Genomic DNA, 15,398 nt, shown 5'->3' on the forward strand with positions numbered 1-15,398 from the left:
CGATCCATTCATCGTCTGCTTTTTTGCTTTACTCACTCTTGCCAGATGATCTATTTTATCTTAATTTTGGTTTAAGAATGGCTACTAACAAACATTAAGGAGAATAATTTCATTATAAATTGTCCATCCATCCAAATATCAAAATACATTCCCAGATGGAATAAATCATATTTATATTTTATTCTATTCCACCCTGAATCAGTCCCTACAGAGAAAACTCCTCTCATCTTTTAGTCACTTGGCAGTCTTCACATAATTTAGGGATGGACTCTAAGGGATATTTAGGATGAACGTAATCACCTTGATTACAATTGATGAAATGAATCATCCTTCCATTCAATTCTATTTCACCTAAGACTGGCAAACAAATTAATAGACCAAAAATACCACAGCTGCAATATCGACTTATATACACAACCAAATTACAGCAATATAACGAACAAATAAGGTGTTTATTCAAGTTCTCTAAGAATCTCAACTTGTCCAAATTGGTAAAACATCAGCACCAGAATTTAACAAGAGCCTACAGTCCCATGTCTGGGGAGAACATGTCAATAGAATTTCATCTGAACCACAATAGAAAAGGATTTTTTTTAATGATAATTGGCATATAGTTTGGGAACTCATTCGACAACAACAAGAAACAATTTCCAGTGTGGAAATTTGATATAAAACCTTGAAGAGCCTCCATAGATTTGAAAGGATCGATGCTGAAGCCAAAAGTAAGCCTTTTCTTTCTTTTCAAATGACTGAAACAGCAAAAGGAAAAATTCTACTCAGCTACATGTTAAACACAATCTGTTTACGTCATGAAGAAAAATCTTTAGCTCCAAGGTTTCGTACACCGACCTAGATGTCATAAACACTGAATCTTGGAATATAATATCGGGCCAAATAACAGATGCACTTTATGATCTTTTTACTTTAGGAGTTGTGCACTAAAAGTAACTGAAGGCGACTAAAGTTTAGTATCCTGTAAGCAGGCTAAAGAGATTGTTCCAACATGTCAGAGGTTTCTGGTATCACTTATCAGTCAGCTCCAATATTAAAACCTTATTGGCACTAATTGAATCTGATTGCGATATGGATATTGGCTTCCAAACAGTGTGGCTACTTGAATTTGAATAATCATAGCCACACTTGATTTTTTCAATGTAGCAATAAACTAAAAGCATGCTCATTCAACTCATGTTTTTGCAAAGCACTCATTGTAGTAGGAATGCATTATAAAAGTCGAGTACGAGGAAAATTAGCAGGATATTATTATTGTTTTTGTCATCATGAACATCATCAAGTTGTGTTTGTCCCAAACGATTTAGGGTCAGCTTAGTAATCATGGACATGTTTATTAGATTTCAAACTATTTTCTCTCATTTCCATGTTCACCTAATTGGCCTTCAATATAGTATCTAAGAGATATTTATTTAGGCTAACATTATTTTAGGTGCGTTATTGAATGGAAGAATCTCCTAACATTAAGGTGCTGTTGCATGACAAATTCACTACATCATAATCTCACACGGGCATATATGCAACAAACTTAAGTTTCAATGACTATTACTTTATTGCATGATACAACAACAAACGTGCTTCAAAAAGCCTATGGTTAGCCAAGTTCAAGAAGTGGTATAGTCACTCAGGCTAAAAACTTTCAGCCACAAAGTCACACTAATGCAAAGTTGCAAACTCTGATGGGCAAAAAACCATCTCGGTGGTGTGGTCAAATGGGAATGGTTGACAACTTTATCAATAAAAGAATAATTAGATTGATCGATCAGGAAAGAATGAGAATTTTTCTTTTTGTTCTAATTGACCTGGAATCTCATATAAGGGAAGGATAGGGAAATATAGGAGCAAGAGTCCTCATGTCCTTCCATTGTGTGTATTCTTAATTTCACCTACTTGAGGGAATTGATACTGCACCTCTTTCATGTCCATCCTGATTCTTTCATGGAGTGTCAATAAAAAATACATTATGATAGAACAGATTATAAGAATACTAAACTTGTAATTCATAATAGCTGATCTCTCAGTTTAAGTTGTGACATCAAGTGTGCATACTTATGCATCTTTGATAGTTCAGAATATTTGTACTCATTTGAAATCGACAAATGAAGAAGATAGGATCATCATTCTCAAACTTACAGATTTGAGTAAAGGTCCAACTATAGAACCATCATGTTCGAACTAATAGAATTAAGTAATGATCCAACTATCAATATTTTTTCCTTGTGCAGCAAATAAAAATTTCCTGATCTAACAGATTTCATAGAACAAATTTCTACTCCAAACATAGACGAATGCTAAAATCATGATTTTGAGAAATTGACGGATGTGATTTCATGTGCATTGACAAAAAATACCAATGCATTGCAAACATATATCAAAGGTAAAGTTGTTACCAATCAAACTTTCCACCAGATGTCGATACCAAACCTAAAGCAAACAACTCATAGAAAAAGGAAACAAGAACCCACTAGAAGAGATGCAATACCCTTATCAACAACATGGAGGTAGTAATCACATGGATTGAGGTAATTGAAAAGGTGTAATGCTTGTGTTTCTCTTGGTTCAGTGACTTACTGTGTTCCATCATTAGCGCTCAACAATATTTCAAGGATGCCTTTGTGAGAACACTACATAATCAAGTGTTTCAAAGAGTCGTATTGGAAGGCATCTCTCATAGTATTTTTGAACTAAAGCAACACAAAGTATACAATAGTCCAGGACATATGGCTTACACCGAGCAAGATGATATGATTCTGAGAAACATTGTAACCAAATTGATCCAAGTTAGAGTTCACCAAAACTATTTAGACGATGCCTTGTTGCCAAGTTCAGAAAAACTTGAAATTCACTTTAGGAATCCATGTTCTTCCTTAACCTCTGGATGCTACAGAACATCTTCCTCCTAGAGCCTACAGCATTGACTCCCATGTCTTTCAGATCGTCCAGAGTGAGCAGTGGCAGCACCTCATCATCAACTTCATGTATCTCAAAAACAGGGGCATATCTGCCGAGCCCCAATCCGTCGAGCCAGGACCGTACCCCGCCGTCCTCTCCAGATCGCCAATGCCCGTCCCGCTCATACCAATCTCCACCATCCGTATCTGAGGGACCATCCCCTGCTGCATCAGGTCCGCCGTCCCTAATCTCAGAAACCCTAACCCTAAGCCCAGCCGTCCTCCTGTCTTCCCTCTCCGATGGGCTCCCAGCCCCTTCTGGTAATCCGTCATCCGCAGCATCCTCTCCGCCGCCAGCTTTGAAGTCGGCGCTTTCCAGTCCCTCCTCTTCCTTCGAGACCCAGCTGGATCGAACCCGCCTCGCGCCGCGCCACGGTTTCGGATCGCCACTGACCCTCCTCATGCCAGCACTGAGAGGATCAAGGTTCTCGTCGATAGAGAGGATGACACCATCGTCAGTAAGATTCGACGGCGGCGGAGGAGGAAGCGCGTCCGTGCCGTCTTCCTCACCCGGGGCCATGGCTGCGAGGTGGCGGGTCTTGGAAGGCTGCTTGTGGGCGGCAGGATGGTGGTAAACGCGGTGCTTGGTGTGATCTCGGTGCGCAGAGAGCTTCCAGTGCTTGGGGCGGCGGAGATGGGGGTCGGCGGGGATAGCAGCGGGCTGGTCGCCGATCTCCCCGAGGCGCACACTTGGGCGACGCTGCCGCTTGGTTCCTGGCATAGGGGCGGCCGGAGCCTCGACTGGTGGTGCGGCAGCGGCGCCGCCATTGGAAGGCGGCTCCGGCGGTGGGAGGTCATCCATCGGGCGTTAAGCGGATGATGGTCCCAAACGAGCCGAGTCCCGAGTGACTGATCAATGATAGTACTCGGTTAAGCTTTTGTGGGACGATGCCGTTCAAGACGCCTTGGAAACTTGATCGTTCAATGGGAAGAATTGGCCCTAGATCGTTACATTGAACGGTCAATTCGGTGATTGAATGCTTTGAGATTCGCGAAGGGGTAATGCGGTTTTGTACCTGACCGGCGATTTTTTTTCAAGGAATTGAATATTTTGACCTGAGCAAAGTCAAAAACCTTAATATTTGAAATTTTAATTATATTAATTCTGAATTTAATTTCAATTTTTTTTTGAATTTATCAATCAAAATACTTGATTTTAGCTTTCTTTAAACTTATATAATTATTTTTTAACAGCAATTTTTTAAAAAAACATGACATAAATTTTATTTTATTTTTCAAATTGGTGAGTTTAAAATCCACTATCATGTCGAAATTATGAAAGGTATATGTTAAGAGCGTTGTTCCTGAGGCACTTCATATCAACTTCGGCTATTTATGTTAACCTCGTCATGTTGAAGCCCTAGAGATCTCGATTGGTGGAAACGATGCTGAGGCTCGCCGGAAGAGGACTATCTGGGCTCTCATGGCGGCCGACGTCCGCCGTCTCTGCCGTCTTCTCGAGGAATCGTGCACAAGGAGTGGTGGACTCGCCCATCTCCGACGATTCCGTGTCTCGGTTCACCTTTCAATCACCTCTCGTTGGGGCTGTAAGAGGTGAGAGATTCTTTACCCTTTCGTTTTATTTATCGTTATAGAAGCCTTGTATGTTAACGATCAAAAACATATCAAACTTTGTATATTGCTAGGCTCAGGATCGGAGAAATTAGATTCCTTCGGTCTTCTGCTTGTGCTTCTATTTCTTTGTCCGTTATCTTCTTATTAGCTCGGTAGGCATGTAAATTAGTCTCGATCACGATCCTTTTTTTTTTTTTGCAGGATTTTCGATTTCGTAGCTCATGCTTACTTAACCAATTTCAGAAATTCTTAACTATCTTATCAGTAGGTAGAACTTTCAGTCTTTAAGAATTGTTGAACCCATATTATTAATCATATGGGTTTCTGTCAATAGATCACAGAAATACTATATCAAACTTGGAGATGAGTACTCTTGCACTGGGTAGTTAAAAAGATTTAGTCTGGGAAATGGAATCAACTTCGATTATTAGAAATTCATTTTTTTAAAGGATGATACTAAAGTGGAACTAAATAGTTTGGAAGGATCTTTGCTAAGAAGGGCAAGTTTCATTTGTTTTTTTTTTTGAAGTAGTTCCACTATTTTTCTCGAATATCACTAGTGAATGATACTAAACCATGTGCCTTCATCTTAGTTATCAACACATTATTTCTTATCAAAGAGGAATGTTAGATTAATATTTCGTCACATTGTGTCTTTGAGTTACATGCCAAATAATATCAGCCAATATCCTGATAACTTAGAAACCAATTACGAAATAAATTCAAAATTAGAAGCTTGGTTTTTTTTAAAAAATCTTTCTAGTGTACTTTCATCTTTGCCAATCTCTCTAGGTTTTCGTCACAACTCACAATAGTTTAATTCCATTAAGGTAGATGACATCATGTCCTTGCTTCAGTCTATCCTTTGTTTCTCTTGCTATCTTGGTGGAGAAAAATGATGGCATTGGCAAAGATATCTGCCACTGTTTAGGCATTATGACACTATGTTCTTTTAGTTGTTAAGGGACATATGTCACAATAACTTAGGAACATATTTTTAGAAAAGCCTAAAGTGCGGAAAAATCACATTTAATGATCTAGTATTGAACATATTAGTTTGCATCCTTTACTGTTATGGTCATCATCTTGTTTTTTCTTTCATTTTCCATTGCCAGACCCATAAAACAAGAAGGCAAGAGAAGTTAGTACATTGAGCGAATCTGAATTTTTGCTCGATAATGGCATCAGTTCATTGTAATATCTAGATTTGGATAACTAGATGTGGTATATTATTGTTCTTTGAGTTACAATATTACAGATTTACAGTAACATATTTGAGGACTTGGTTATTGGAAACCTTCTTAAGCTATTCTGGCTTTCCTATAGAAAGGTGTTTTCCCATCTTGTCAAAAATATAATGGTGTTTATGGCAGAGTTTGAGCAACTTTCAAGTGACCGTATAGTTCACAGAATTGGAAGCAATGATTCTCAGGTGAAACTTAAGGCCTGAGAACCAGGTGAAACTTTTGTTAACAATATTCTTTGTTAAGCTTATAAGGCTGTGAGTTGTTTAGATTGATTACTGCATATAGCATTGACTTTCCAGGTGGTTATGGAATTATTCCAAAACTATTATTCCTTTTCAACTTAAGATATTGCAATAGCATATGACCTTATATTAGCTAATACATTTTTAAAAAAAAGAGAAGAACATTTAGTCACATTCAAAAGTGAGAATAATAAATCGCAAATTGACTTTCTTATAATTAGGAAGGATAGAAATATTAGTAAAGATTGCAAGGTCATGGGATGGCAATGGGTCTGGATTGGGCGGGTTTGGCCAAACTCACCTGCCCGCCTCCCTTTGGACCCGCCCCGCCCTGCGGGTTAGACTCGCTAGACCCGTCATATTTTATTTTTTTTGAAATACAAAATAAAACTTTTTAAAAATTAATTAAACATTAAATTTATTTTCAACATTTATATTAATAATATTTTGTAATAAAAAATATTATCACAAATTAAAATCTATCAATTTTGATTCAATTAAAAATTAATTGTCAATTTTTATTCAATTAATAATTAATAAAAAATAAAAAATATTATACGGGGTGGGTCCGGTTAAACTCGTGACTCGCCCTGAATCCGCCTTGAGACCCGTTTAGGTGGGTCTAAACCCGTCTCTCTGGGCGGATTTGTTACGGAACCGGGTTTCAACTCGCCTCATTGTCATCCCTAGTCATCTCTAGAGAAAGCTTAACCACCCAACATAGGTTAGTGGCGTTGGATATACACCTCAAATATGGTATCAATAGAAAGAAAATATATACGATTCCCAAAATTAAGTGGTGAAAGTTAAAGGATGAGAAACAAAATATATTTAAGAAGGTAAGAGTACAAATATTATGTGAAATGTAAGGTGATTCTAATACGACATGGGCTAAGATGATATCAAAGTTGAAAGTAGTAGCTAGAAATGTATTCGGTGAATCAAAGAGACATACATCACTAAATAAGGAATTTTAGTGGTGGAATAAGAACGTACAAGAGAAAGTGAAAGAAAAACGAACAACTTATAAGAAATTATATATTGGTAAGAACGAGGAAACACCTTATATAAAAAAATATGCAATAGTCAAGAAAGGAACTAAGAGAGTAGTGAATGAACAAAGAATGAAACTTTTAAACGATTATATCAAAAATTGGATACAAAAGAAGGGGAACAAATATTTATAGAATATCTAAAGTGAGAGAAAGGAAGATAAAAGATCTTATCCAAATAAAATGTATTAAAGATGAATGTAATAGAGTATTAGTAAATGATAGAGAAATAAAAGAAAGGTGGAAGATGTATTTTTATCAAATTTTTAATGAAGATTTAAGTGACCAACTTAACTTAGGTAATTTAAATAGGTCGAATGAGTATAGAAATTTAAATTTTTATTGTAGAATTCAAATTTCAAAAGTAGAACAAACTTTAAATGGAATGTATAATGGAAAAGCCATTGGACCAGATGATATCCCGATAGAGATATGGAAGTATTTAGAAAAACAATGTATTGAATGACTTACAAAATTATTTAACATTATATTGAAAATAAAAAAAATGTCTGATCAATGGAGGATAAATATTCTAGTTCCCTTATATAAGAACAAGGGAAATATATAAAATTGTGCACATTATAGGGGTATTAAACTAATGAGTCATACCATAAAATTTTGGAAAAAAGTAATAGAAAAAAGATTAAGGAGATCACGGTGATTGAAAATTAATTTGGGTTTATGTCTGGAAGGTTGACAATAGAAGTTATACATCTTCTTAGATAATTAATTGAAAAATATTGGGAACAAAAATAAGATTTACACATGATATTTATTGGCTTAGAAAAAGCTTATAATATATTTCTAAGATAAATTATACGGAGAATTCTTTAAAAGAGATGTGTTAGCGTAACATATATTGAACTAATTAAGGATATGTTCGAAGATATAACAACTAGAGTAAAGACTTCAGGTAACAGAAGTATTTCCAATAAAGATAGAGTATACTAATTATGGACGAACTCACTGCACACATTCAAGACACAAATACCGTTATGCATGTTATTTGCAGATGATATTATTTTGGTAGATGAAACACGTGAATGAGTACATGCTAAACTAGAATCTTGGCTAGAAACACTAGAAGAGAAAGATTTTAAACTTAGAAGAATAAAGACAGAATATATGGAATTTAAGTTTAGTAATATTAAACGTAATAAGACAATTGTTAAGATAGGAGATGATGAATTGCCTAGAACTGAGAGTTTTAGATATTTAGGATTATTTTTTCAAAATGATAGAGGGATTGAGAGAGATCTTACCTAAAATATAAGTAAGATGGTTGAAATAGAGGAGAGCGCCTCTAAAACTTGGAAAATTCTACAAAATTATAGTTGGACCTGCTATGATATATGAAACTAAGGGTGCGTTTGGTTCAAGTCACCATGTATAACCTTGGTTATGTGATTACCAGGTAATCACATAACCAAGGTTATGGGAAATAAAACATAACCAAATGTTGTTTGGTTCAACTTAGGTAATGCAAAAAAAACTTGTTTGTTTGAAGGTTTTAATGAATACCCTAGTTTAATATTTTACCGTATTACCCTCAATTACAAAACCAACTATACATAATATTATTATTATTATTATTATTATTTATTTTTTTTTTAAATGTTTTTTAATTTTCTTTTTCCTGTATATTTTTTTTACTTTTTCATGTGTTTTTTTTATTTTTTTTAATGTTTTTATATTTTTATATTATTTATATTTATATTTTTTTACATTTTTTTAATTTTAATTTTAATTTATTTTAATTTTATTTTTAAAATTTTTTAATTTTTTAAAAAAATTTTTAAATTTTTTTAAATTTTAAAATTGTTTTTAATTTTTTAAAAAAATTTTAAAATTTTTTAACATTTTTAAAATTTTTATTTTTTGTATTTTTTAAAATTATTTATTATTATTTTTTAAATAAATTTTTAATTTTTAATTTTTTTAAAACATTTTTTTTATTTTTTAATATTTTTTTTACATTTTTTTCTCTTTTTTTCATGTTTTTTCTTATCGAAGGGTATTTTTGGTAAAAAAAATTCGTTAACTCCGGAATCAAGAAAAACCTTAGTTTTCTGAGGTTTTCCGATTCCGGGCTGCATGACCCTTTTGTTGACGTGTCGGGAATAAAACATTACTCGGGAATCATCAGATACCTAAACCAAACAAGGTTTTTGTTGATAACCTTGGATGGATAACCAAGGTTATCAAAAATAACCTTGAACCAAACGCATCCTAAATGTTAGGCTATGACTCAAGCACATGAACAAAAGATGTGAGTTGCAGAGATAAGGATATTAAGATAGATGTGTGGACATACAAGAATGTACAAAATAAGAAATGAGAGCATTAGAGGGAAAGTTGAAGTTGCATCTATTGAGAGAAAACTCTAAGAGATACGTTTAAGATGGTATGACATGTACTTAGATGACTTATAAATGCTCCAATTGACGATGTGAAACTATAACAAATATGTATATCAAACGAGGAAAAGGAAGATAAAAAAAGACTTTGTTAGTAATAATAAATTAAGATAAAATTTATTTAAGTATAAATGATAATATAAGTAGGAAATAGAACTCTATGGTATAAAAGGATCCATATAGTCAATTTTACCTAGTGGGAGAAAGTTTGGTTGTTGTTATTGTTGTTGTTATTTCCTCTTCAACTTGCCTATTTTTATGATAGCATTCCATGCTTACCCAGATGTCACAGATGGCTTACAGTTTGCCACATTATATGAAATTACAATTGTTCAAATTTAACATCTCTCAATTGTCATGTTTAGTTTGCGGATTTCAGTGTTGTTAGAATTCGAGTTAATGTGAGATTTCTAAGGCACATAAGATTGGGAAACTTGCAATTTGTATACATACTGAAACGCTTTAAAGTTTAGGCTAGATTTGAAAAGATCTTGAGAGTTGGTTCTAAACCTATTAAGGTTATACATTGTTATCTCTGAGACAAGCATCTTTGCCTGTTTTGGATTAGAATATTTCACACAAATGCAAACTTTCATTTGAGCTAACATCATCTAAAATCTAAATATCACTTTTTGTCTTGCTCTAGTTGACGAATCATAATTTGCGTCATTCAATTTTTCAGATGATCGTTGATATCTATTCCTTATTGTTGTCAATGATCTTGAATTCTTTATTATTTATTTTTTGTGATCTTCCTGAACTCACTGATGCCTATCATCTTTAGTTGATGATCTAGAATTTTTTTTTCTTGATATCATGATATGTTTACTGAAAATAAACGTGCAGGGTATGCTTCTGAGACCCTTGTGCCTAGACATCAGGATTTGGGTTTAGCTGATCTTCCTGCTACTGTAGCCGCTGTGAAGAATCCAACCTCAAAGATTACTTATGACGAACATAACCACGAGCGTTATCCCCCCGGAGATCCAAGCAAGCGGGCTTTTGCATACTTTGTTTTGACCGGCGGTAGATTTGTGTATGCATCGTTGCTTCGTCTCCTGATTCTCAAGCTTGTGTTGAGCATGTCACCTAGCAAAGATGTCCTGGCTCTAGCTTCCTTGGAAGTAGATCTCTCCAACATTGCATTAGGTTCCACAGTGACCGTGAAGTGGCGAGGAAAGCCTGTTTTCATAAGACGTCGAACAGAGCAAGATATCAAGTTGGCCAACACCGTAGATATTTCATCACTTCGTGATCCGCAGGTGGATGCGGATAGGGTGAAGAACCCTGAGTGGCTAGTTGTGGTCGGTGTCTGTACCCACTTAGGATGCATTCCATTGCCCAACGCCGGAGACTTTGGCGGGTGGTTCTGCCCTTGTCATGGTTCCCATTACGATATTTCAGGGAGGATTCGGAGGGGCCCAGCTCCATTCAACCTTGAGGTTCCCCAGTATTCCTTCTTGGATGAGAACAAGCTGCTCATCGGTTGAGTTCCACTCCGTCACATTCATATTTTTCTACGATATTTCTATAACATGAATATTCCATATTTTTCTGCCTGAATCGTTGGCAGTTGAATTTAAATAAATGTTATTTGCCTTTGATGGCATTGGCGCTTGAATTACTAGAACGATGGCGCGCAAGTCTTGTTTCAAACATTACTTCTGAACTATTTGATTCTTTGGGAAGAGAAAAGAAGTTCAATCGGAAGTTGTTATTAATTGCTATTGTGCCAACTTTTTACCCGAGACTAATTGCCTCTTGTGTAAGTAGGTTAATTTTTTTTTGTTGATATTATCCGATTTTAGCCATGAAAAATTGTTTTCACTGCATGATTTCTTCCGCCCCATTTAGGCTACGTTTGATATGGTATAATTTATCTTGTAATATAATCAAGATTATATTACAAGATTGATTATTTTGTTTGGTATAATTCTAAACTTGTAATATAATGTAATTTGGATTACAAAAGGTAATAACATTTTGTAATTCATATTACAAACCAAATAGCATGTAATCTGATTACATTATAACTCAAAATTTTTTATTACTAAATCTAACCCTAATCTCATCTCATCGAATCAATTCCTCACCAAAATCGTCGACACAACTCTCCCTCGCCTCGGCAGAACCTCTCCCTCGCCTCGCAACGGCGTCGACAGAACCTCTCCCTCGCCTCGCAACGGCGTCGACAGAACCTCTCCCTTGCCTCAGCAAAACCTCTCCCTCGCCTCGCAACGATGTCGACACAACTCTCTGTTGGATCGAAAAGAATTTAGATATCTCCACAATTATATGATATTGTCCACTTTGGGCCTGAGCCTTCATGGTTTTGCTCTTGGGCTCTACCAAAAGGTCTCATGCTAATGGAGATATCTTTCTCTTATAAACACGTAATCTTTCCTATGTGTTTTCAATGTGGGACTATGTTTGCAACCTTGCAACCCTAATAATCCCCCCTTCAATGTGGGACCAGACTTCCCACGTCCGATCATTGACCCACCAGGTCTTCCTGTCCCTCGGTCTACCCGACCTACTAGGACTTCCTTGCCTAGTCGCAACTAGAACTTCCTACCTGATGTCTGGTCCTCTTGATCCGAACATAGGAGCCCCAACTTCCTTTGTTCGAGGTCAATAGTGTACTCACATGGCTCAATTAGACCATAGCTCTTGTGCACAGTCGGCGATTAAACCTTCTGGCAGTCCGGACTCTGATACCAATTGATAGATCAATTTAAGCGATAGAGGGGGGGGGGTGAATATCGCGCGTTTAAAAACTATTCTTTTAATATTTTGAAACCAAAGTCGTGCAACGTAAATAAGAAAAGAGACAAGGTTTTTTTTACTTCGTTCGGAGTCTAGCTTGACTCCTACTCGAAGGCCCGCGATCCTTGATCGCACCGATGGGCAAATCACTATAGCTCCTCTTTCCAAGATTCTCGGAAAGAAGCAGATCGTACAAATGAGCAAGATAGTAACAACCCTACTATCTTGCTTAAGTGAATTACAATACAAGCTTATATAAAAATATACCGACAAGTAAATGCAGTTGAAGCTTTGGTCGACACTTCCGGATAGTGTGACTTGCTGAGTTGATGAAGGCTTGTAGCACGGTTTGCTTGCAGAACAGAAACTGAGTCGATCAGAGAAGAGTTGCTGAGCCTCAGACCTCGAGCTCCTTTTATAAGTGCCATTGTTGTTCGGTCGACTGATCCCTCTGTTCGGTCGACTGAACCCGCTCCCTTCCTTCCTGGCTGGAGTCTGACGTTGGCCCGATCTTTTGCATTAACTGATCTTTAATGGTTCGGTCAACCGATAACCTTGTTCGGTCGACCAAACGGTGGACTTTCCTTCACGCCAAGATTCACACTTAATGCTCCATTAATACTTTTACTGTTCGGTCGACCGAACCTCATTTTCGGTCGACCGATCATGCTGTGATGCCATATTTGCGATCCTGATTTGCTTTGCCATTTTTGCCTGTTCGGTCGACTGATAAAAAGCCTTTTTCGGTCGACTGAACCTCTTGTTCAGTTGACCGAACCCTTGGTAAAATGAAGCTTTCTGAGTGCTGGTCGCGTGGCCGCTGACAGAGCCTGATTTTGAGTTCTGAGTCAAAAGTTATGATTATTTGAAGTTCAAGGGGTCATATGATTCTGCAACACAAAGTTAGTTCGATATAACAATAATATTCCTGCAAAACAAAGTTAGCACAGTTATAATACATGAGTAGTAATATACATGAGTATAACAGTTAGGACTGTCTTGATCTCAACTTGGAAACCTTCCCGGTTTCTTCAGTTGGATCAGCGACCTTAGGTTGTTCCCTTCAGGAACCCGACCTCACTGTCGCTCCTCCAGTTATTTACCTCAACCTACCTACCAAACGTTGGGTCCTCCAGACCTGTTTGGACTTTACTGTCTGGTCGTGACTAGGACTTCCTCGATTGAGTAAATAGCCTGCACACTTAGCCAAATTATCAGATCATAACAAGACTTAACTTGAACATTTGACAACATCAAAACTCAAGTTTGATTCTGGTGCACCTTGCACTAACAATCTCCCCTTTTTGATGTTTGACAACTAAGGTTCATAGTTAAGTTTAAAATATACAGAGTTAAGTAAAAAAGATTTTAACTCTCCCCCTGAGTTCAATAACTCCCCCTAAATTTACTATCTCTCCCCCTTTGACACACATCAAAAATAGGGGCAATACAACCAACATATTTGAAGCAGTTCAAGAGAAAAATTAAGAGTTTGAGTTAGAAAAATCATTTAATTATTATTTTTTTTGAAATCAAGGTTCTCTAAGTATAAGTTAGAAGTTATGTAAAAAAAATCATAAAATATCTAAGCATTTTAATAGAATTAAGTTAAAATTTTGAAAATATATTTAGAACAAATTAAAAATTTCCATGAATAAGTGTGAGTTAAAGAAAGTATAAATTTTACGATTTGTTATAAAAATTTTCTAAGGAAAACTTTTCAAGTTAGAAAATTTTCTAAGAGAAAATAGTGAACTAAGTTTTGAAATTAGTTTTAGAGTTTTTTTTTAAAAAAAAAACCTAAGTCAAAATTTTGAAGAAGAAAGTTTGATGAAAAAGTTAAGTTTTGAAAGGTTGAAGCAAAATTTTATAATTAAGAACATTTATACTTTTAGGAAAATAAGTGTATAATTTTTAAAATATTTTGGAAAGAGAATTTTGAAATATATTTTAAAATTCATAAGTCTAAAAGAAATATTTAACAAATAAGTTTTGAAAAAATGAATTTTGAAAAATTCTAGGAAAGATTGATCTTGAAATAATGTTGACGCTTCCCTTAATTATAAAATAACCTAAGGTCCAAGTGGGATATGAAAACTATTTGTTAGACCAAAGTTTTGGAATAGTTTTTAATTAATTAATCTCGTCATTTCTAAGTTATCAAACTAAATAAATCTATAGTTGTGTGAGATGATTCAAATTCTTTTGGTAATTAGGTTAAATTAATAATTAATTAAAGTTTAATTTATGGTTTAAGTTTAAAGTTAATTTAATTAATGAGTAAGTTTTATTTAATTAATCAAATATTATTTGCTAAATTTGATTATTGAATTATTTAAGTTAAATTTAATTAAGGTTAGTATTGAATTGAATAAGATTAATTAAAGCAAGTTAATAATCAATTGATTAATTTTAATTAATTAATGTTAATTTTTAATTAAAATAGATTAAGATCATTTAAACTTGAATTAATTTACGTATTAAATAATTAATTGATTAAGTTGAGAATTCAATTTGGATTAGTTTAAATTTTGTGTTAATTAGATTTGTAAAGTTAAATAAATTAACTTCAAATTAATTAATGATTTAATTATTAAATTAAATAAATTAGGTTTCAGATTAAAACTTTATTGATTTATTTAATTTCTAATTTATTGTATAATTATTTAGAATTAATTAATTAAGGATTACTTTAAAGTTTAGTTTTAAGTTAATTATTTAAAACATAATTAATTTAGGTTTACAAATTTATTAATTAAGAATAATTGATTCATTTATTTATTAGATTAATTGATCAAGTTAGTTAACTTAATTTAACTTTAATTATTAAATAATTTGATTAATTAAGAGGTAATTAATTAAATCAGTTTTGAGTTAGATTGATTTGGTTTACATTATTATAATTTTTATATTAGTTATTACTATTTTCAAAAAATTATTATCATTTTAAGTTAGAGTTTAATTTTGAGATGATTAAGTGTTAATTTAATTTAAATTTGAATTAAATTTTAAACTTTAGTATTGAATTTAGGTCTAGATTAATTAAATTTTATGTTGGGTAAGTTTTTTTTTTTTTTTTACTTTAAGTTTAAGTTTAAGTTTATATTTTTAAGTTTTAAATTAAATTATAGTTTAA

At 34.2% G+C, this 15,398-nt stretch overlaps 2 protein-coding genes across 2 annotated transcripts; one reads left to right on the forward strand and one right to left on the reverse strand.

The window, feature by feature from the left end:
* Positions 1-2,859: 2,859 nt before the first annotated feature.
* LOC121972775 lies at positions 2,860-3,765 on the reverse strand. Its single transcript, XM_042524412.1, has one exon. It carries the CDS (start codon positions 3,763-3,765, stop codon positions 2,860-2,862), a length of 906 nt encoding a protein of 301 aa, XP_042380346.1.
* Positions 3,766-4,329: 564 nt separating this feature from the next.
* On the forward strand, positions 4,330-11,223 carry LOC121971117 (cytochrome b-c1 complex subunit Rieske-4, mitochondrial-like). Its single transcript, XM_042522243.1, has 2 exons — positions 4,330-4,517; positions 10,343-11,223. Exons 1-2 carry the CDS (start codon positions 4,349-4,351, stop codon positions 10,984-10,986), a joined length of 813 nt encoding a protein of 270 aa, XP_042378177.1. The 5' UTR covers positions 4,330-4,348; the 3' UTR covers positions 10,987-11,223.
* The last annotated feature ends 4,175 nt before the right edge of the window (positions 11,224-15,398 follow it).

Source organism: Zingiber officinale, chromosome 4A (assembly GCF_018446385.1).
Source record: "Zingiber officinale cultivar Zhangliang chromosome 4A, Zo_v1.1, whole genome shotgun sequence".
Taxonomy (NCBI): domain Eukaryota; kingdom Viridiplantae; phylum Streptophyta; class Magnoliopsida; order Zingiberales; family Zingiberaceae; genus Zingiber; species Zingiber officinale.

Bases quoted from the DNA above. Each gene is read 5' to 3' on its own strand.
- LOC121972775 (XM_042524412.1), bottom strand. From the start codon at position 3,765: ATGGATGACCTCCCACCGCCGGAGCCGCCTTCCAATGGCGGCGCCGCT.
- LOC121971117 (XM_042522243.1), top strand. From the start codon at position 4,349: ATGCTGAGGCTCGCCGGAAGAGGACTATCTGGGCTCTCATGGCGGCCG. The intron at 4,518-10,342 runs GTGAGAGATTCT...ATAAACGTGCAG, and splicing joins TCTCGTTGGGGCTGTAAGAG to GGTATGCTTCTGAGACCCTT.